The following is a 22,334-nucleotide window of genomic DNA, read 5'->3' as shown; positions in this document are numbered from 1 at the left end:
TATGCTGGACTTAGTAGAAGGATACAAAAAAAGTACAAGATACAAGGCCTGACCTTGAGGATTTTGCAGTTTAGTGAGAGAAGCAAAACCACCGCTTATGGCTTAATAAGCTTAATAGCTTTCTTGAGGTATAATTGACATATAATAACTGCACATGTTTAAAGTACATAATTTGATAAGTTTTGACCTAGGTATATCCTGGTGACATCATCACAACTGAATTCCTAAACATATCACTCCCAAAAGTTTCCTCTTAACCCCTGCTCCCTCCCCTTCCTGCAGCACCCCCTACCATCACAAGGCACGGATTTGCCATCATTATCTACTAGGTTTGCATTTTCTAGAATTTTACATATATAGAATCATATAGTATGCACTATTTTTTTGTCTTCTTTCACTCAGCCTAATTCATCCATGTTGTTATGTGTATCAAGAGTTCATTCTTTAAGATTCATCCACGTTATGTGTGTTCAAAGTTCATTCTTTATCACTGAGTAGTATGCCATGGCATGAATATACCACAGTTTTTTAATCCATTTGCCCTTTGAAGGACATCTAGTGATTTGCAGTTTGGGGCAATTACAAATAGGAACACTACAAACATTTGTGGATAAGACTTTGTATAGACCTATGATTTCATTTGTCATGGATAAATACAATTTTAACTTCTTAAGAAACTAGCAGATGTTTTCCCAGAGTGGTTGTCCCTTTTTATATTCCCACTAGCAGGGTATGAGAATTCTAGTCCCTCCACATCCTTGCAAGCACTTAACACAAACAATAAATTTTTCATTTTAGCCTTTCTAATGGGTATAGAGTGGTTCTCATTGTGGTTTTTGCTTGCATTTCTCTCATGACAAATGATGTTGAACATCTTTTTATGTGCTTATTTAGCATCCTTATATATTTTTTGGTACAGTGTCTACTCAAATCTTTCGTCTATGTTAAAAATTGAGGTTATTGGGGCACTGGGGTGGCTCAGTCGTTTAAGCGTCTGACTTCAGCTCAGGTCATGATCTCACAATTTGTGGCTTCGAGCCCCATGAAGCAGGCCTGGAGCCTGCTTCAGATTCTGTCTCCCTCTCTCTCTGCCCCTCCCCCACTCTCACTCTGTCTCTTTGTCTCTCAAAAATAAACAAACATTAAAAAAAACTTAAAAAAAAAATTGAGGTTATTGAGCACCTGGCTGACTCAGTTGCTAGAGCATGCAACTTTTTTTTCGTTTTTTGAGAGAGAGAGTGTGAGCATGGGCAGGGTAGAGAGAGAGATAGAAAGAAAGAGAGAGAGAATCCCAAGCAGAATCCACACAGTCATAGTGGAGCCTGATGCAGGGCTTGAACTCACAAACTGTGAGATCATGACCTGAGCTGAAATCAGGATTTAGATGCTTAACCAACTGAGCCACCCAGACACCCTGAGCATGTAACTCTTGATCTCAAGGTCATGAGATCAAGTCTCGTGTTGGACATAGAGCCTACTTAAAAAAAAAAAATGAGGTTGTTTGTTTTTTTATTACGGAGGGGTTTTTGTTTTGTTTTGGTTTGGTTTTTTATTACTGAGTTTTGGAAGTTCTTTATATTTTCTGGGTACAAGTCCTTTATCATTTTTCTCCAGTTTGTGCCTTGTCTTTTCATTCACTTAGTGTCTTTTAAAGAGCAGAGATTTTCAATTTTTTAACTGAATTGAATTGAATTGAATTTGAGAGAGAGAGAGAGCAAGCACAAATATGGGGGGGTGCAGAGGGAGAGAGAGAAAGAAAGAGGGAGGGAGGGAGGGAGAGAGAGAGAGAGAGAGAGAGAGGGAGAGAGAGAGGGAATCTCAAGCAGGCTCTACACTCAGCATGGAGCCCAGGGCGGGGCTTGATCCCACAACCCTGGGATCATGACCTGAGCCAAAACCAAGATTCTGATGCTCAACTGACTGAGCCACCCAGGTGCCCTAAAGAGCACAGATTTTTAATTTCAAAGAAGTCCAATTTATCAATTTGTTCCTTTATGGCTCACATTTTTGGTTATCATATATAGGAAATCTTTGCTTCCCTCAGGATCGTAATGGTTTTCTCTTATGTTTTCCTCTAGAAATTTTAGCTTTCACACTTAGATATATAATCTCTCTCTCTCTCTCTTTTAAAGATTTTATTTTTAAGCGATCTCTACACTCAACGCAGGACTCAAAATTATAACCCTGAGATCTGCAGACTCTACCAACTGAGCCAGCCAGGCGCCCCTATAATCTCTTTTGAGATATATTTTTTTATATATGGCAAGAGATATAGATCAAAGTTCCCTTTTTTGCTCCTGGATGTCTAATTGTTCTAATACTAATTGTTGAATAGGTTGTCCTCTCTCTACTGAATTGACTTTATATATACACACACACCTATTTCTGGACCCTATTTTATTCCATTCATCTATTTGTCTATCTTTATGCCAATGTCATCCTGCCTTGATTATGGCAGTTTTATAAGTCTTTAAATCGCATTCCTCCATCTGTCTTATTTTGCAAAATTGTTTTGGCCATTCTAGGTCCTTGGCATTTCCATGAACTTAGAATCAGCTTAAAATTTTTATTTTATTTTTTTTTTAAATTTTTTTTCAACGTTTATTTATTTTTGGGACAGAAAGAGACAGAGCATGAACGGGGGAGGGGCAGAGAGAGAGGGAGACACAGAATCGGAAACAGGCTCCAGGCTCTGAGCCATCAGCCCAGAGCCCGACGCGGGGCTCGAACTCCCGGACCTCGAGATCGTGACCTGGCTGAAGTCGGATGCTTCACCAACTGCGCCACCCAGGCGCCCCTAAAATTTTTATTTTAAAAAAATGCCTGCTGGGGATTTGATTGGGATTACATTAAATCTATACATCAAATTGGGGAGAACTGACATCTTAATAATATTGAGTCTTCTAACCCCTGAGAACAGTATCTCTCTTCATTCACTTTTCTTTAATTTCTCTCAGCAATGCTTTGTGGTTTCAACGCACGAGTCTTTCACATCTTTTGTTAGATTTATCTCTAAGAATTGTGTATATTTTATGCTGTTGTAAATGGTATTATTTCTTAAATTTCATTTCTGGTTGTTCATTGTTAGGATATAAAAATAATTTTTTTGCCTATTGATTTTTTTTATCCTGCAACACTGTTAAACTCACGTATTAGGTAAAGTAATGTTTTTGTGGATCTTCTGTATACTCGATCATATGGTCTGCAAATAATGACAGTTTTACTTCTCCCTCTTCTTTTTTAAAATTTTTTTTAACGTTTATTTATTTTTGAGACAGAGAGAGACAGAGCATGAACGGGGGAGGGGCAGAGAGAGAGGGAGACACAGAATCAGAAGCAGGCTCCAGGCTCTGAGCCATCAGCCCAGAGCCCAACGCAGGGCTTGAACTCGCGGACCGTGAGATCGTGACCTGAGCTGAAGTCGGACGCTTAACCGACTGCGCCACCCAGGTGCCCCTACTTCTCCCTCTTCTTGCCTTACAGGGCTGGCTAGCACTTCCAGGGCAATGTTGAGTAGAAGCAGAGACGGGACGTTACTTTCTTTAAGATTTTATTTTTTAAGTAATCTCTACACCAGACATGAGGCTTGAACCCACAACCCTGAGATCAAGAGTTGCATGTTCCACCAACTGAGCCAGCCAGGCACCCTGAGAAAGGACATTATTGTCTTGTTCCTGATTTTAGAGGGAAAGCACTCAGTCTTTCTCTGTTAATAATGGTGTTAGTTGTAGATTCTTCATAGATGTCCTATATCATGTTGAGGAAGTTCCCTTCTATTCCAGGTTTGCTTAGGTTTTTTAAAAATCAGTAACAAACGCTTCATGTTGTCAAATGTTTCTTTCTACATGACATGATCATATGGTCTTTATTTTTTAGATTGTTAATATGGTAAATTACTTTCATATTATTTTCAAACATTAAGCCAAACATGATATTCCTGGAATAAACTCTACTTGGTCATGGTGTATCACCTTTTTTATATACTGTGGGATTAGATTTGTTCAATTTTGTTTAGAATTTTTGCATCTATGTTCATAGGAGATGTTTGTCTGTAGTTTTCTTATAACGTCTTCATCAGGTTTTGATATTAGAGTAATACTTGCTTCATAGAAAGAAGTATTTCTTCCTTTTCAATTTTCCTTAAGAGTTTATGTACACTGGTATTTATTTCTTCCTTAAATGTTTGGTGGGATTCAGCAATGAAGTTATCTGGACCTAGAATTTTCTTCTTTCTTTCTTTCTTTCTTTCTTTCTTTGTTTCCTTCTTTCTTTTAGAGAAAGGGTGCAAATGAGCAAGGGACAGCGAGAGAGGGAAAGAGAGAAAATCCCATGAGGGGCAGAGAGAAAGAGAGAGAGAAAGAGAGAGAGAGAAGCAGGGCTCACCCAAAGCAGGGCTCCACCAAAGTGGGGCTCAAGCTCACCTGACGCAGGGCTCAAACTCATGAACTGTGAGATCATGACCTGAGCTGAAGTCAGATGCTTAACCAACTGAACCACCCAGGTTACCCAGGACCTGAAATTTTCTTTGTGGGAAGTATTAAACTACAAATTCAACTAAAAGAAAAACAAACAAACAAACAAAAAAAAACAGATATGGGACTACTGAGGTTATCTATTTCTTCTTGAGTAAGCCTTAGTAGTTTGTGTCTTTTAAGAAATTTGTCTGTTTTATCTAAACTGTAAAGTTTATTACCATAAAGCTATTCACAATATCCCCTTATTATCCTTGTAACATCTGTAGAATGTGTAGTGAGGTCATTGATCTCATTCCTGATATTGTTAATCTGTGTTTTCTCTCTTTTTCTTTCTCTGATCAGCCCGACTAGACATTTTTAAGTTTTTAATAAAATCAGCTTTTGGTTTCATTGATTTTTTCTCTTCTTTTTCCTGTCTTATGTCCCATTGATTTCCACTCCAATCTTTATTATTTTCTTTCTTCTACTTTGAGTTTAATTTGTTCTTCTTACTATATCTTCTTAAGGTAGAAGCTGAGGTCATTGATTGAAGACCATATGGTTTTCTTTTTTTTTTTTTAAGATTTAAAGTTTACTTATTTATTTTGAGAGAGAGAGAAAGTGTGTGTGTGTGTGTGTGTGTGTGTGTGTGTGTGTGTGTGTGTGCACGTGCACTGGAGGGGCAGGGAGAGAGGAGAAAGAATCTCAAGCAAGCCCTGCATTGTCTGCACAGAACCTGACACAGGGCTAAATCCCACAAACCATGAGATCATGACCTGAGCCAAAATCAAGTCGGACACTCAACCGACTGAGCTACCCAGGTGCCCCAACTTTACTTATTTTCTGATATAGCCACTTAGTACTATAAAGTTTCCCCTAAGTGCTACTTGAATGGCTTCATACAAATTTTGATATGTTGTGTTTCACTTTTAGTCAGTTAAAAACACTCTCTAATATCCTTTTGATTTTTTCTTTGATCTATGGGTTATTTATAAATGTGCTACTTTGTTTCAATACTTGGGGATTTTCCAGAAAGCTTTCCGTTATTAATTTCTAACTTATTTCAGTATAATTAGAGAACATAAATTTATATGAATCATTTTAAATTTATTGAAAATAGTTTTATGGTCCAGAATATGTTATATCTTGATATATGTTCCATGTGCTTTTGGAAAGAATATTTATTCTGCTATTGTTGGGTGCACTGTTCTCCAAACGTCAAGTAGATCAAGTTGGTTGATAGTATTATTCAAATCTTTTAATATATTTTCTAATTTTCTGTCTACTTGTTCTATCAATTACTGAAAGCGATGCATTGAAATCTCTGATTATAATTGTGGATTTGTCCATTTCTCTTTATAATTCTACCAGTTTTTGCTTCATGTATCTTGAAATTCTATTAGTGGGTACATAAATGTTTAGAATTGTTATATCCTTCTGATGAATTGACCCTTTTATCATTATGAAATGACTTTCTTTATCCCTGAGATTACTCTTTGCCCTGAAGTTTTCTTTACTTGATATTAATGCAGCCACTCTAATATTCTTTTAATTTGTGTTGACATGGTATATCTTTTCCCATCTTTTTATTTTTAGTCAATTTATGTCTTTACGTATGAAGTATGTTTATTATAGGAAGTAACTAGTTGGGTCTTCCTTTTTTAAAAAAAAATTTTGGGGGGCGCTTGGTGGCTCAATCGGTTGAGTGTCTGACTTCAGCTCAGGTCACGATCTCACAGTCTGTGAGTTTGAGGCCCGTGTCGGGCTCTGTGCTGACAGCTCAGGGCCTGGAACCTGCTTTAGATTCCGTGTCTCCCTCTCTCTCTGCTCCTCCCCTGCTCACACTCTCTCTCAAAAATAAATAAACATTTTTTAAAATTTTTTTAAATATTTATTTATTTTTGAGAGAGAGACAGAATGTGAGCAGGGAGCAGGCAGAGAGAGAGAGGGAGACACAGAATCTGAAGCAGGTCTCAGGCCCTGAGTTGTCAGCACAGAGCCCGACGTGGGGCTTGAACTCACAAACCGTGAGATCATGACCTGAGCTGAAGTCAGCTGCTTAATAGACTGAGCCACCCAGGTGCCCCCCACCAAAAAAAATTTTTTTTTAATTTTTTTCAGTAAACTCTACCCTCAACATAAGGCTTGAACTCACGGCCCTGCAATCAAGAGTTGCATGTTCTAGTGACTGAACCAGCCAGGTGTTCCTGTGTCTTCCCTTTTTATCCAATCTAACAACTTCTGCTTTTTTGTTGGAGTATTTAGATCATTTACATTTAGTAGCCATCTTGTTATTTGTTTTCTATTCATCACACCTTTTCTCTTTTCTTTTTCCTCTTTTTTTTTTTAACCTCCTTTTGGATTAATTTGATATTTCTATGGTTTCATTTTGTCTCCTTTGCCAACTTATTATAGATATGTAATTCTTTGTTGTGTATTTTAGTGGCTGTTTTAGAGTTTATGGTATACAGCTTTAACTTAGCACAACTCCCGTCAGGTGATATTATGCTACTTCACATGTAGTATAAGAATCTTATAACGGTATACTTCCAATTTTCCTCTCCTATTTGTGCTATTGTTAGTTACCATACATTTGACTTTTATAAACCTCCTCATATATTGTTATTATCTTTCCTTAAATCATCTTTCAAAGAGCTTTAAATAACGAGAAAAATATCTTTTTTTTATTTTTATATTTGCCTATGTTGTTACCATTCCCAGGGTTATTTGTTCCTTTGTATAGATCCAGATTTCTACTGGGTATCATTTTTCTTCCCCCAGAAGGACTTCCTTTAACATTTCTTGTAGTGCAGGTCTGCTGATGATTAATCCTTTCAGCTTTTTTTAATGTCTGAAAAAGATTATGTCACTTTCATTTTTTTTTTTTCAACGTTTATTTATTTTTGGGACAGAGAGAGACAGAGCATGAACGGGGGAGGGGCAGCGAGAGAGGGAGACACAGAATCGGAAACAGGCTCCAGGCTCTGAGCCATCAGCCCAGAGCCCGACGCGGGGCTCGAACTCCCGGACCGCGAGATCGTGACCTGGCTGAAGTCGGACGGTTAACCGACTGCGCCACCCAGGCGCCCCTCACTTTCATTTTTAAAAATTTAAATAATTTAAAATTTTTAAATTATAGTGAAATACACATAGCATAAAATTTGCCATCATAACCATTTGTTAAAAGTTTATTTATTTAGAGGTTCCTGGGTGGCTCAATCAGTTGAGCATCCAACTTCAGCTTAGGTCATCATCTCATGGTTCATGGGTTCGAGACCCACATCAGGCTCATTGCTGTCGGCCAGAGCCCACTTCGGATCCTCTGTTCTCCTCTCTCCTTCTCCCCCACTCAAGCTCTCTCTCTCTCTCTCTCTCTCTCTCTCAAAAGTAAAAAAACATTTTTTGAAATGTTTATTTATTTATCTTGACAGAGAAAGAAATGCACGCACACAAGTGGGGGGGCAGGCAGATAGAGAGGGAGAGAAAGAGAATCCCAAGCAGGGTCCACACCATCAGCACAGAGACTGATGTGGGGCTTGAACTCATGAACTGTGAGATCATGACCTGAGCTGAAATCAAGAGTCCAATGTTAAACCAACGGAGCCACCCAGGCACCTCCCATCATAACCGTTTTTAAGTGCCGAGTTTAATAATGTTAAGTACATTCACATTGTTGTACAACAGATCTCCAGCACTCTTTTTATCTTGCAAAACGGAAACTCTATAACCATTAAACAACAGCTCCTCGGCCTCCCCCCTCACCCCCGGCCTCCCCCCTCACCCCCTGGCAACCAACATTCTGTTCTGTCTCTATGAATTGACTACTCTAGCTATCTCATGTAAATGGAATAAAAAAGCCTTTGTCTTTTTTTTGAGTGGTTAATTTCACTTAGTATACCATCCTCAAGGTTCACCCATGTTGTAGCATGGATCAAAATTTTCTTCCTTTTTAAGGCTGAGTAATATCCCACTGTATGTGTATACATGTTGTTTATACAGCTCTCTTCCCCCCACCCCCCAACAGAGCATTCAGTTCCTAATGCAGGAGTGTCCCTAAGACAGAAACATATAATTGTCCTCACTCACAGTTCCAAAGCCGTGGCTCAGAGATTTTGGCTGGGACAGGAGAGAAGTAAGCCATAAAACAGATTGTTCACAATCTCTTCCCAAAGGAACTGGATTCATTTCCAATAGAGCATAGAGAAGTTCAAACCTAAAGACATTCTTGAAAACAGTGAAGGTTGGGGGCACCTGGGTGGCTCAGTCGGTTAAGCGTCCGACTTTGGCTCAGGTCATGATCTCACAGTCTGTGAGTTTGAGCCCCGCGTCGGGCTCTGTGCTGACAGCTCAGAGCCTGGAGCCTGCTTTGGATTCTGTGCCTCCCTCTCTCTCTGCCACTCCCTGCTCACACTCTGTCTCTCTCTCAAAAGTAAACATTAAAAAAAACAATAAAAAAAAAAACCAAAAAAGCAGTGAAGGTTGTGGCAAAAGGCAATTGATAGGAGATGTGTAGCTCCAATGAAGATAGAGGCTAAACTTTAGGCCAGCTAGTTTTCAGGAGAGAACCGGAGAAAGAAATAACTAGGAGGGGACACCTGGGTGGGTCAGTTGGTTAAACGTCCGATGTTTGATTTCAGCTCAGGTCATTATCTCAGTTCATGAGATAAGCCCTGCATTGGGCTCAGGCTCTGTGCTGACAGCTGGAGCCTGCTTAGGACGCTCTCTGCCCCTCCCCCTTCACCGTGCACGCATGCGTGTGTGTGTGTGTGTGTGTGTGTGTGTGTGTGTGTGAGAGAGAGAGACAGAGAGCATGCTCTCTCTCTGTCTCTCAAAATAAATGAATAAACTTTAAAAAATAAAACAAGCAACCCAATTAGAAAAAAAAAAAAAGAAAGAAAGAAAGAACTAAGAGAAACCCTCCTAGGGTCAGAAAAAATATCAAACACCGGCTTCTTTTTCCCCCCCACACACACCCTCCAAACACTGACTTCTGAAACTATTCCTTCAAAGGAGCCCAAATTTTATTGGATTAGTCTGTAGAGCAATTTATGCCCTAGGGCATTATTGAAAACAATAGAGCAATCAGCCAGAGATTAGTGAATTTTAACAACTAAGGCATGGTTGGAGAAAGAGGAAAGACAGCACTTCCAAAACCATTGTCATCCTAGAGTGACTGTGGGCATACCCTAAGCTGCACCTCCCTGACAAACAATATCAGAAGCTTCACACTGTGGGATATTGGGGTGCAGGGGAGAATACAGTTTACCAAAGTAATCCAGCCAGTCACTAAACAAGTAAACAAGCAAATAACAAGCCTAGGGGAGGGGTGGGGTATCCCATTACCCAGAGTTGCTACAGTATATTGTCTACAATGTCCACTTTCCACCATGTCTTACACCGCACACAAAAATAAAGTCAAAATGGATGAAAGACCTAAATGTGAGACAGGAAACCATCAAAACCCAAGAGAAGAAAACAGGCAACCACCTCTTTGACCTCAGCCGCAGCAATTTCTTGCTCAACACGTCTCTGAAGGCAAGGGAAGTAAAAGCAAAAGTGAACTATTGGGACCTCATCAATATAAACAAACTCTGCACTGCAAAGAAACAACAAAACTGGGGGTGCCTGGGTGGTTCAGTCAGTTAAGCGTCTGACTTCGGCTCAGGTCATGATCTCGCAGTCCGTGAGTTCGAGCCCCACGTCAGGCTCTGTGCCCACAGCTCAGAGCCTGGAGCCCGTTTCAGATTCTGTGTCTCCCTCTCTCTCTCTGCCCCTCCCCCATTCATGCTCTGCCTCTCTCTGTCTCGAAAATAAATAAATGTTAAAAAAAAAATTTAACGTGAAGTACATTGAATTTAACGTTCAATGCTTTCAAGCGTTCACCTAATAAAGCCACTGTTAAACATTAAAAATAATAATAATAATTTACCAAACTCAATATCTGAGAAACAAATAATCTGGTAAAGAAATGGGCAGAAGACATAAATAGACACTTTTCCAAAGAAGACTTCCAGATGGCCAACAGACACGTGAAACTACGCTCCACGTCCATCATCATCAGGGAAATACAAATCAAAACCACACTGAGATGCCACCTCACACCGGTCAGAGTGGCTAATATTAACAAGTCAGGAAACAACAGATGTTGGCGAAGATGTGGAGAAACGGGAACCTTCTCATACTGTTTGTAGGAGTGCAAACTGGTGCAGCTGCTTTGGAAAACAGCGTGGAGGTTCCTCAAAAAATTAAAAATAGAACTACCCTATGACCTAGCAATAGCACTACTAGGAATTTATCCAAGGGATATAGGAGTGCTGATTCATAGGGGCACAGGTACCCCGATGTTTATAGCAGTACTTTCAACAATAGCCAAATTTATTTGTGTCTCCCTCTCTCTCTGCCCCTACCCTGCTTACTCTCTCTCTCTCTCTCTCTCTCTCTCAATCTGTCTCTCAAAAATAAACATTAAACATATATATATTTAAAGAACTAAAGGAAACAGTGATAAAAGGAGTAAAGGAAAATATGATGGCAATGTCACATCAAACACAGAATATCAATAAATGTGAATAAAAGAGAAATAAGTTATAAAAAAAAAAAAAGAACTGAATGGAAATTCTAAAGCTGACAAGTCCAATAACTGAAATGAAAAAAATCACTAGAGAGGTTCAGCAGATTTTAACTGGCAGAAGAAAAAAAAAATTAATGAGCTTGAAGATAGATGCTAGAGATTATGCAATCTGAAGAACCGAGAGGAAAAATGTGAAGAAAAATAAACAGAGCCTCAGAGAAACATGAGAAGCATACTAACAAGAAGCAACATATGCATAGTGGGGGTATTAGGAGAGAAGAGAGGGAAAAGAACAGAAAAAAATATCTGAAGAAATAATGCCTGAAAACTTCCAAAATTTATTGGAAAACACTAACGTACACATCCGGGAAGCTCAAAAAATTCCAATTAGGATAAATTCAAAGAGATCCATAGACCCTGCGTAGTAAATGCTCAAGTCAAAGACAAGAAGAAAATCTTTTTTTTTTTTTTTAATGTTGATTTTTGAGAGAGAGAGAATGAGCTGGGGAGGGGCAGAGAGAGAGGAAGACAGAGGATCCAGGATCCAAAGCAGGCTCTGTGCTGACAGGAGAGAGCCCCATGTGGGGCTTGAATTCCCAAACCATGAGATCATGACTTGAGCCAAAGTCAGATGCTCAACTGACTGAGCCACCCAGGCACCCCAAGAAGAAAACCTTGAAAACAACAAGAGAAGAATGACTCAACACTTATAAGGAATCTCAAGATTAACAGCTGATTTCTTAGCAGAAACAATGGAGGCCAACTGGTGGTGATAATGTATTCAGAATACACCCCCTTCTAAACACTATTAACCAAGAATCCTGTATCCAGCAACGCTGTATTTCAGAAACACTCAGATTCTTTCTGAGTTCCAGGTTGATGGAGGTGACTTCATAACAGACATATCTATTTGGATATCCCAGGGGAGCTCAAACCCACCATTTCCCAAGCTGTCCTCCTCTTCATCTTTCCCACCCCCATTCTTTTTTTTTTTTTAATTTTTTTTTTAACATTTATTTATTTTTGAGACAGAGAGAGACAGAGCATGAACGGGGGAGGGTCAGAGAGACAGGGAGACACAGAATCGGAAACAGGCTCCAGGCTCTGAGCTGTCAGCCCAGAGCCCGACGCGGGGCTCGAACTCACGGACCGCGAGATCGTGACCTGAGCCGAAGTCGGACGCCCAACCGACTGTGCCACCCAGGCACCCCATCCCACCCCCATTCTAAGTGTGCTTCCCACCTCAGTGAATGGGCCACCCTTGACCCCGGTGCTAATCCCAGAATCCTCCCACAGCCCCAGACCCCAAATGCAACCCCCTAACACCTCATGTTGCCTTGCTTCACCATTGCCTTTAAACCTGTCAACTTCTCTGCCTGCCTCTACTCTTGCCTCCTTTCTGACCCATGGTCCGCATACCAGCAAGAAAGGTTTTTCTTTTTTTTTTAATATTTATTTATTTATTGGGAGGTGCAAGCAGGGGGAGGGTGTGTGCAGAGAGAGGGGGACAGAGGATCTGAAGCAGGCTCTGCACTGACAGGCTGATAGCAGTGAGCACGATGTGGGCCTCAAACCCATGAACCACGAGATCATGACCTGAGCCAAAGTCAGATGCTCAACTGACTGAGCCACCCAGGTGCCCCAAGAAATGTTTTTCTAAAATGCAAATCAGATCAACACACACACACACACACACACACACACTCACACACACATCCTTAAGGCCCTTCCGAGTCTCCTTCATTGCTTTCCAGAGAAACTTGGACGTGGCAGGTAAGTCCTCTCCTTTTCTGACCCTACCATCTCCTGTAACCTACCTCTCTACTCAAGCCACATCAGACTTGCTATTTCCCAAATGGTTTTTGCCTGTCATGCCTACCTGGATGTTGTCCACTTTGCCAGAGGTGAAGTCCCTCCCTTTCCATCCAGTTATTGGCCATATCCTCTAAGACACAAGTTCCACGATTGCCTCCTTCAGAAAGCCTCCCCTGGAGCACCTGGGTGGCTCAGTCGGTTAAGCTTCCGACTTCGGCTCAGGTCACGATGGTTCATGGGTTTTAGTCCCTCATGAGGCTTGCTGTTGTCAGCACAGAGCCCTCTTCAGATCCTCTGTCCCCTCTCTCTCCGCCCCTCCCCCACTTGTGCTCTCAAAAAAATTTAAAAAAAAAAGAAGAAAGAAAGCCTCCCCTGATTTTCATTCTGGATTAGATCTTTTTTTTTTAAGTTTATTTTAATTGCAGTTAATTAACACAGGGTGTTATATTTGTTTCTGGTGTACAATAGAGTGATTCTGGATTAGATCTTGCTACATGTTGAGGACGTTGGAGCACCTCCTCTGTGGCATTTATCACAACGCATCGTAAGTTTTCCTTAGAAACATCAAAAACATTTTATTCACATTTTGTTTTGTTTTTGTCTAGCTTCCTCACTAGAATGTTTACCTGTGCCAAGCTCAGTATCCAGCACATAGTTAATGCTCAGTACGTGTTTGCTGAGTGAATGCTGAATGACTAAAATGGGCCAGAGGAACAGGACAGGAGGCAGAAAGGAAAGTCAGGCAGTTTTTATGGTGACCGTGGGACAGCGTTAAAGGCTAAGCCCAAGGCTGGGGCAGCACGGACAAAGAACCAAGGGGATTTACAAAGACAAGGCTTGAAATCTACCAAACAGTCTTTTTTTTTTTTTTTTTTTAACGTTTATTTATTTTTGAGACAGAGAGAGACAGAGCATGAACGGGGAAGGGGCAGAGAGAGAGGGAGACACAGAATCGGAAGCAGGCTCCAGGCTCCGAGCCATCAGCCCAGAGCCCGATGCGGGGCTCGAACTCACGGACCGCGAGATCGTGACCTGAGCTGAAGTCGGACGCTTAACCGACTGAGCCACCCAGGCGCCCCAAAACAGTCTTAAACCAAGGGAAGACACCTGTGTGGCTTGGGGCCTTCTTTTTGAATGATGCAGGAGAGTACCCCGTGGAAAGTAGCAGCTCTGGAAGCTGTTCTGTGGGCAGGGACAATGGGAGGTTTGCTTGGCGGGGGGGTGGGGGGGGGCAGGGAAGGATCAGCGCAGTTCTCCACCAGCCAGCACAAAGCTTCTCCCACCCTACCTGGGAAACCGCTGGGGCCTGGAGTGCAGCAAGAGGTTTGTGTACCAAGGACTAAACTCTGGAGACACACGGAGTTGGGAGGATAGTGGGGAATAAGGTACAAGAATATTTGGGATGAACTTGAAAAACATTATGCTAGAGTTGCCTGCGTGGCTCAGTCGGCTAAGAGTCCGACTTCGGCTCAAGCCACGATCTCACGGTTCGTGAGTTTGAGCCCTGCGTCAGGCTCTGTGCAGACAACTCCAAGCTCGGAGCCTGGAGCCGGCTTTGGATTCTGTCTCTGTCTCTCTGCCCCTCCTCCACTTGCACACTGTCTTTCTCTCTCAAATATAAACATTTAAAAAACTAATTAAAGGGGCGCCTGGGTGGCTCAGTCGGTTGGGTGTCCGACTTCAGCTCAGGTCATGATCTTGTGGTTTGTGAGTTTGAGCCCCGCATGGGGCTCTGTGGCTGACAGCTCGGAGCCTGGAGCCTGCTTCAGATTCTGTGTCTCTCCGTCTCTCCACCCCTCCCATGCTCATGCTCTGTTTCTCTGTCTCTCAATAATAAATAAACATTAAAAAAAAATTAAAATGTTAAAAATAATTAATTAATTAATTAATTTAAAAAAAGAAGCAAAATATGCTCAATGAAATAAGCCGGGCACAAAAGCGTATGATTGCACTTTTATGAGGTGCCTGGAGTAGTCATAATTCACAGAGACAGAAAGTAGATTGGTGGTTAGCAGGGGCTGAGGGTAGGGGAATCGGGAGTTAGCATTTTCTACGTACAAGACTTTTTCTTGGGGAATATATAAAAGCCTGAAGAGGGATGGTGGTGATGGTCGCACAACAATGTGAATGTACTTAATGCCATTGAACTGCACACCTGCAAAGGGCTAAAGTGGTAAAAATTATGTTATGTATATTTCACTACATTAGAACAATTGCACTGACCAAACAAACAAAAGCAAAAAAAAAAAAAAATCAGGGGTCACTCCAGGCCCCCATTCCAGGAGCCATGCCAGTTTTCTGACTTCACAGAAACAAATATCCCAGAGAAGAGCCCAAAGCTGCCTTCATCATCATTCCAGATACAGGAGCCTCCTAATTCCCACAAGCCTGGCACTGACAGGAGCGTGCTTTTGGCCCCCTTCAAGCATAGCTGCCTCTGAAACAGCAGAGCTGTGAGCTATCCCAGGGGTATCCTGGGCCAACGACGCCCTCAATTCCCAGTGACTTGGTCGTCTATAGCTAGTCACGTCAGAGCAGGGGCCAGACGCCCATGTCCCTTGACCTCTAGCCCATTGCCTATCCATATACCAATTTTACTCTTGGCTCCCTCCCATTTACATCCGGGAGCTCAAGGAATTTGTCTAGGGTTAGCTCTACCACCGTATCATTTATCTCCATTTTTTTTTCCCCTGCAGCAGGTGCTGTGATAAAACATGTATAAAATGAACAACAAGACGCTCTCCCTCGTGGTGGGCATCTTCTCTCTCCTTAACACCTTCCAGTTCCTCATCTTTGAGTTGAATCACACTACGTACTTTGGCTACGAGGACAAAGTCAGTATCTACACGGACACAAAATCTGAGCTGGTATCTTGGGTCATGATCCACAGGAGGAGCATCAACGTCGTCTCATCCACCATCACCCTCGTATTCAGCGTGTTGCTTCTCTATTGCATCCGCGTGAACAACTACGTGGGGCTGCTGTGCTATGCCCTGTGGATCATCGCGTATGAGCTCATCAGTGTCTCCGTGATCGTGATCGTCAACAGCATCATCAAAGATGAGTTCAAGGAGGTGATGTACCTCCACCTGATCTTCCAAATCTCCCGTATGCTCCTGCACTTCTTCTCTCTGCCTTTTGTCACCAAGTATACCTACGTCCTTTACAAGGACCCCAAGATTTCAGTTAAAATAGGCCGCCACAGGCACTCTTCCACCAGTACTGTCAATTCGTGGCCGCCTGTCGGGCTGAGAACCTTGTACCGCAAGTTAAACTGAACTGTGCCAGGAAGGAGAGAAATAAATAAACAGTGCTCCCCAGCGATAGCTCCCCCTTTCCCTGCTCGCCTTCTGTTGCTTCTGCTTACCTTTTCAGGGTCCTTGAGTTTTATGCACCTAAGAGTATTCTTGGGGGAGGGACGTTTGCATGGATCAATTATTGTGCATGTGTGTATTTGTGACTTGTTTTAGCCTTTAATTATATTCTGCCTTTGTTCTTACTTAGCCGTCTCGGTATATGCTGTTACTTCTCACGGTCCCCTCCTCCCTGCGTGTCCCTAGTTTCTAATTTTTCTCTTGCAGATTGTCTCACCCATGCCTGGTTCTGCTGAGGTTTTTTTTTTTGTTTTTTTTGTTTTGTTTTGTTTTGTTTTGTTTTGTTTTGTTTTGTTTTGTTTTGAGTAGTGCTTATCCTGTAGAACTTTCTGTGCCGATGGAAATGTTCTATATCTGTGCTGTCCACTAGTCACAAAGTTACTAAACACTGGGAACGTGGCTATTTCAACCCAGGGATCAATTAAAAAATTATTTTTCCCATTTTAAGTAATTTCAACTTCAATAGCCACACGTGGCTGGCACCTGGCTACCATACTGGAGAGCACAATAATCTGGACCCTCATTTTGCTCCTGCGTATAATTGTAGAAAGAATCCCTTTCCAGCTTCATGCATCACTCTGCTTTTCTCTTACTTTTCAGAAATTCCTCGTGTTGGACCATACATGGCAAGAAGAATCCTCATTTTTAAAAACTCCAGGATTTTTTCATTTTAAGCACTATTGACATTCTGGACAGAATAATTCTATCCTGTAGGGGCTGTTCTATGCATTGGTGGATGTTTAGCATCTGTGACCTCTACCCATTAGATGCCAGGAGCATCCCCCCTATCCTTGTGACAACCAAAAATATCTCTAGATATTGACAAATGTTCCCTGGGGAGCAAAACCCCCCCCCCCCCCCCCGTTGAGAACCACTATTTTATTTTCTATTTTTTTCAAGTTTATCTTTTTGGGTAATCTCTACAGCTAACATGGGGCTTGAACCCGAAACCCCAAGATCAAGAGTCCCACACTCTTCTAACTGAGCCAGCCAGGTGTCCTGAGAACCACTGTTTTACAATACACCCCAGCGTTGAGAGCTGCTAGGTCACTACTATTAACTCTCTTTTACTGAGAGCCCTTTACATTCACTGCCTGGTGTACCTTTAACGCTAACGCTCCCATTTTATGGTTTGATGAAACTGAGACTCAGGGTGCTTAAGGGATGTGATCAAGGTCACACAGTGGCTAAAGCCGGATTTGAATCTAGATCATCTGACCGTATACACAATGTCCTACTTGGTTCCCTGAAGCAGTCTTATCTTCACCAAGATAAAAAAAGAGGGACCTCCTTTTAGAGCATTTGCTTTTCGTTCAAAAAAATGTTGGGAGTGAGGGGTACCTGGGTAGCTCAGTTGGTTAAGCGTCCAACTTTTGATTTCAGCTCAGGTCATGACTTCACAGTTCTGAGATCAAGCCCCAAGTAGGGCTCTGCACTGACGATGCTGAGCCTACTTGGGATTCTCTCTCTCCCCCTCTCAGCCCCTCTCTCACTTGCAATCTCTTTCTCTCAAAATAAATAAACATTAAGAAAAATGTTGTAAGTGAAATCAAGGGACACTTTTTTTTTTTTGAGAGACAATGAGAGGGCACAAGTGGGGGGGTGGGACAGAGAGAGAAAGAGAGCAAGGGACAGAGAGAGAGAGAGAGAGAGAGAGAGAAGGGGGCTACCGGAGGAGGGGGTTCTTGTTTACCTGAAGTGGGACTTGAACTCACAAACTGTGAGATCATGACCTGAGCTGAAGTCAGATGCTGAACGACTGAGCCACCCAGCGCCCAAAGGACACATTTATTTTAACCACACTCCTCCAAACCAGGAGCATAACGACAGTAGTCCACTTTTACCAAACAATAAATGCCTGGTGCTACTGGGAGAACTCATTAAATTCTTCCCACCACCCTACCCCGTCACAGACTTGGATCCAAACCAGTTCCCAAAATGTCCACCAGATGGCAGTCAGTCATCAGCTTTTGCTTCGCGCCGTTCGCCTTCCCAGCCAGTCCTCTAAGGGTGGATGATGAGGGATTTGGGGAGCCTCAACCTGATAACTGAGGACTAACAGTGTGCATCCCCGCCCTAGTCTCACAAAGCACGTCTTGACTGGTACCAGATAATAAAAAAATAAAACATGGGCTGACAACAGGCTCTAATCCCCCCTTCCCAGCTGGGGCGGCGGTGGGGAGGTTGGGAGACCCGCGAGGGTGTGCAGAAGAGGTGGAGAGGGAAGCCAAGTTCCAAGAATCAGCTCAACTCAGAGTTACCTGGTGCAGGAAAGCTTAAGATGCTCAGATACAAGGCTGTGCGCCCCTCCACACCAGGACTCCTCGGAAGCGCCGTCTGTCCGCCTCCCGCTTCCCAGCTTCCCATTCTCTCTAGAACCCCCTCCACTCCACCGAGTCTGTTCCTGTTAAGGTGGTCTCCACACTGCCCAGTCCTGAGCTCAGCCTTCTCTTGCTAGACCTCTCCATGGCTTTTGACCAACTGATACCTCCCGGACCTGCAAACAGCTTTTTCTCACCAGGACCATCACTCTCCATTCACCACCTGCCTCAGTGGCCTTCATCTCCCTGACCTTCAAACATTGGAAATGCTTCCTGTCATCCTTCTGATTTCCTTTCTCACCATTGTCCTCTCTCCCTCTGCTCCAGCCACACCGGCCTCCTTGCAGTTCCTCCTACACACCCAGCACGCTCTAGCCTCAGGGCCTTTGCACCCCTTGTTCCTTCAGTCTGGAATGTTCTCACTCCAGGTATCCAATAGTTTCCTCTCTTGTTTCTTTCAGGTGTCTGCTCAAAAGTCATCAGAGGCGCTTTCCCTACTGACCTAGGAACCCAGCCCCTCCCCACTCCCTCCCTCTGTAACCCACTTACCCTGGTTTAGTTTTTCCATAACACATCACCTGACTTACTATAGTTACCTCCACTGCCCCCCAAAACATGAGCGCCATATCTTCTTCATCGCTGTTTTCCCAACACCTAGAACGACACCTGGCGCATAGCATGTGCTCCACAAATATTTGTGAAATGGGGGCCCCTGGGGGACTCAGTCGGTTGAGCATCCGACTCTTGATTTCAGCTCAGGTCGTGATCTCACGGTCGTGGGATCGAACCCCCACATCAGGCTCTGCACTAGGCATGGAGACTGCTTAAGATTCTCCCTCTCTCTCCCTCTCTCCCTCCACACCCCCTCCCTTGTGCGCGCACACACTCTCACTCTAAAAAAGCATTGTGAATGAGTGGACACAGACCCTCAGCAGCGTGGAATGAGCACCTCTTGCCAGCTTCCCCCCTGGTGGTCATAGCAGGCGGGCCAGTGAGGAGCAAATTTGTATCCCCTTCAGCCTGCTCTTCCTTCTCCTTTCTTCTCTCACTCCCTTCTGGAGTCTGCAGAGAGTTGCAGGTGGGAAATACTCACAAGGGCTATGATTTCAGCTTCCTTGTCCCTCTCCTTCCTCCCTCTTTTCCTTTGCACCAGCTGCTGGTCCTAGAAACACCACCCCATCTTCCAGCTCACCTCACCAAGCCCACAACAAGCCTTTCGAACGGTGCAGGTGTCCCCGGGAAGGGTATATTCTGAGAGCCGTCACCATCACCTCCTTATCTCCCCTCAGCCCCCCGCCCCCATGAAGATCTCTGGCCTTCCATCCCCCGCTGCTTCACTAGGTTTGCTGAGTGCCTACTGCCGTAGCAGGCCCTGAGCTAGGAACTGGGGAATCCCCTAGAAAGTAAGATACAGCCCACATGTCAAGAGGCTGACAGCCTCGGGAGGGCTGAGTCACTCAGGGCCATTTGGATCCATAAGATGGGTGCTGAGGGAAGCGCTGGGGGGGGACCGTCGGAGGAGGCCTGATTCTTAGAGACTGGAGAATCAGGGAAGTCTTCCTGGAGGAGGAGACATTTAAGCCGCAGCTGGAAGAGAGCCCTGAGAAGGGAGGGGAGGAAAAGGAAAGGTGGCAGCCTGAGAAGGTGCAGACACCCTGGGATAGTAGAGCTACCCCAGGGTGAAGGAAGCTACTCTGTGTGGGAGATGATGGTGTCAGGAGGAAGCAAGCAGACATGAACTTCCCCAGAGAGAAGAGGGTCTCCCCTTTTCCCACGGCCTCTGCTGGCTGCGCCCAGAAGGCGTTTGCCCTTAAGTACACAACCGCTGAATGTTTCTGAGCGCCGTTCCCACCTCCTTGCTGTCACCTATAACTCCAAGTTTCCCCTAGCAGCCATGTCCTACAGACTTCATTCTGCGTCCACTTCTCCCCATCTGTTTCGAGATGTGTCAGTGTTTCCATCTGTTTGACTTCTTTTTCCCCAGGATCTAGGTTTCCATTTCTTTTGCCTCCTTTCCCCTAGAACTGCCCACATTGATTTGCTACTGTCCTCAGCCTTCAAAGCTCTTTTTTCCCTTTCTTTGGTCTCTCCTGACAACCAGTCTCTACGTATCGTCTGATGCTTTGCTGTTTTTTCCAACTCATTTGCCCACCGGACAAGAGGTTAATGAAGGCCTCCGAGAGCCAGGCCCTGACTCTCAAGACAGCCTTTCTCGTGGGTGAGCGGCTCCGCGAAACTCACCTCAGCTTCCTTTCTCTTCTCTTCCATCCCCTCACCAGTTGTTAGTAAAATAACTTGTTTAAATCCTTAAATTGGGGCACCTGGGGGCGCCTGGGTGGCTCAGTATTTGAGAGTCCGACTTCGGCTCAGGTCATGATCTCACGGTTCGTGAGTTCGAGCCCCGCGTCGGGCTCTGTGCTGACAGCTCGGAACCTGGAGCCTGCTTTGTATTCCGTGTCTCCCTCTCTCTCTGCCCCTCCCCCACCCAAACTCTCTCTCTCTCTCTCTCTCTCTCTCTCTTTCTCAAAAATAAATAGACATTAAAAAAAATAAAAAAATAAAAAATTGGGGCACCTCGCTGGCTCAGTTGGAAGACCATGCAATTCTTGCTCTCAGGGTTGTGAGTTCAAGCCCCGTGTAGAATATAGCGATCACTTAAATAAATGAAACTTTTTAAAAATGCTTAATTTTATTTTATTTTTTGTTTTTTTAAATTCACATCCAAATTAGTTAGCATCTAGTGCAACAATGATTTCAGGAGTAGATTCCTTAGTGCCCCTGACCCGTGTAGCCCATCCCCCCTCCCACCACCCCTCCAGCAACCCTCAGTTTGTTCTCCGTATTTATGAGTCTCTTATGCTTTGTCCCCCTCCCTGTTTTTATGTTATTTTTGTTTCCCTTCCCTTATGTTCGTCTGTTTCGTCTCTTAAAGTCCTCATATGAGTGAAGTCATATGATTTTTGTCTTTCTCTGACTAATTTCACTTAGCGTCATACCCTCCAGTTCCAGCCACGTAGTTGCAAATGGCAAGATTTCATTCTTTTTGATCGCCGAGTAATACTCCATTGTGTGTATATACCACATTTTCTTTATCCGTTCATCCATCGATGGACATTTGGGCCCTCTCTATACTTTGGCTACTGTTGATAGTGCTGCTATAAACATGGGGGTGCATGTGTGCCTTCGAAACAGCACACCCGTATCCCTTGGATAAATGCCTAGTAGTGCAATTGCTGGGTTCTTTCTTTCTTTCTTTCTTTCTTTCACTTCATTTATTCAGTCACCAAAATGCATGGTTTGCCAACTACATGCTGGGGCATTGTGTGAGAAGTGAGGCAAAAACGAAAAATGAGGCACAGTCCTGGCTGTGAATCAAGGAGAGACATGTTGGGGCACCTGGGTGACTCAGTCAGTTAAGCGTCCAACTTGGACCCAGGTCATGATCTCACAGTCCGTGATTCTGAGCCCCACGTTGGGCTCTGTGCTGACAGCTCGGAGCCTGGAGCCTGCTTCGGACTCTGTGTCTCTGTCTCTCTCTCTCTTTCTCTGCCCCTCCCCTGCTCACACTCTGTCTCTCTCTCTTAAAAATAAACATTAACAACTACAACAAAAAAGATGGGGCACCTGGGTGGCTCAGTTGGTTGAGCGTCCGACTTCAGCTCAGGTCATGATCTCGAGGTCTGTGAGTTTGAGCCCCGTGTCGGGCTCTGTGCCGACAGCTAGGAGCCTGGAACCTGCTTCGGATTCTGTGTCTCCCTCTCTCTCTGCCCTTCCCCTGCTCACGCTCTCTCTCTCTCTC

The 22,334-nt window shown here is 43.6% G+C and overlaps 1 protein-coding gene across 1 annotated transcript in view; it reads left to right on the top strand.

The window, feature by feature from the left end:
- The window catches only part of LOC121029376 (transmembrane protein 217), a 41,513-nt gene extending 25,174 nt beyond the window's left edge, over nucleotides 1-16,339 (top strand). The window contains exon 2 of the mRNA XM_040473373.1: nucleotides 15,537-16,339. Coding sequence (XP_040329307.1) covers nucleotides 15,555-16,118 — 564 coding nt within the window. The 5' untranslated portion in view covers nucleotides 15,537-15,554 and the 3' untranslated portion in view covers nucleotides 16,119-16,339. The remainder of the gene's footprint in view (nucleotides 1-15,536) is intronic.
- Nucleotides 16,340-22,334: the final 5,995 nt, after the last annotated feature.

This window comes from Herpailurus yagouaroundi, unplaced genomic scaffold, assembly GCF_014898765.1.
Source record: "Herpailurus yagouaroundi ecotype Mexico unplaced genomic scaffold, PumYag 139, whole genome shotgun sequence".
Lineage (NCBI taxonomy): Eukaryota > Metazoa > Chordata > Mammalia > Carnivora > Felidae > Herpailurus > Herpailurus yagouaroundi.
This window is presented reverse-complemented; position numbering and strand designations above follow the sequence as displayed.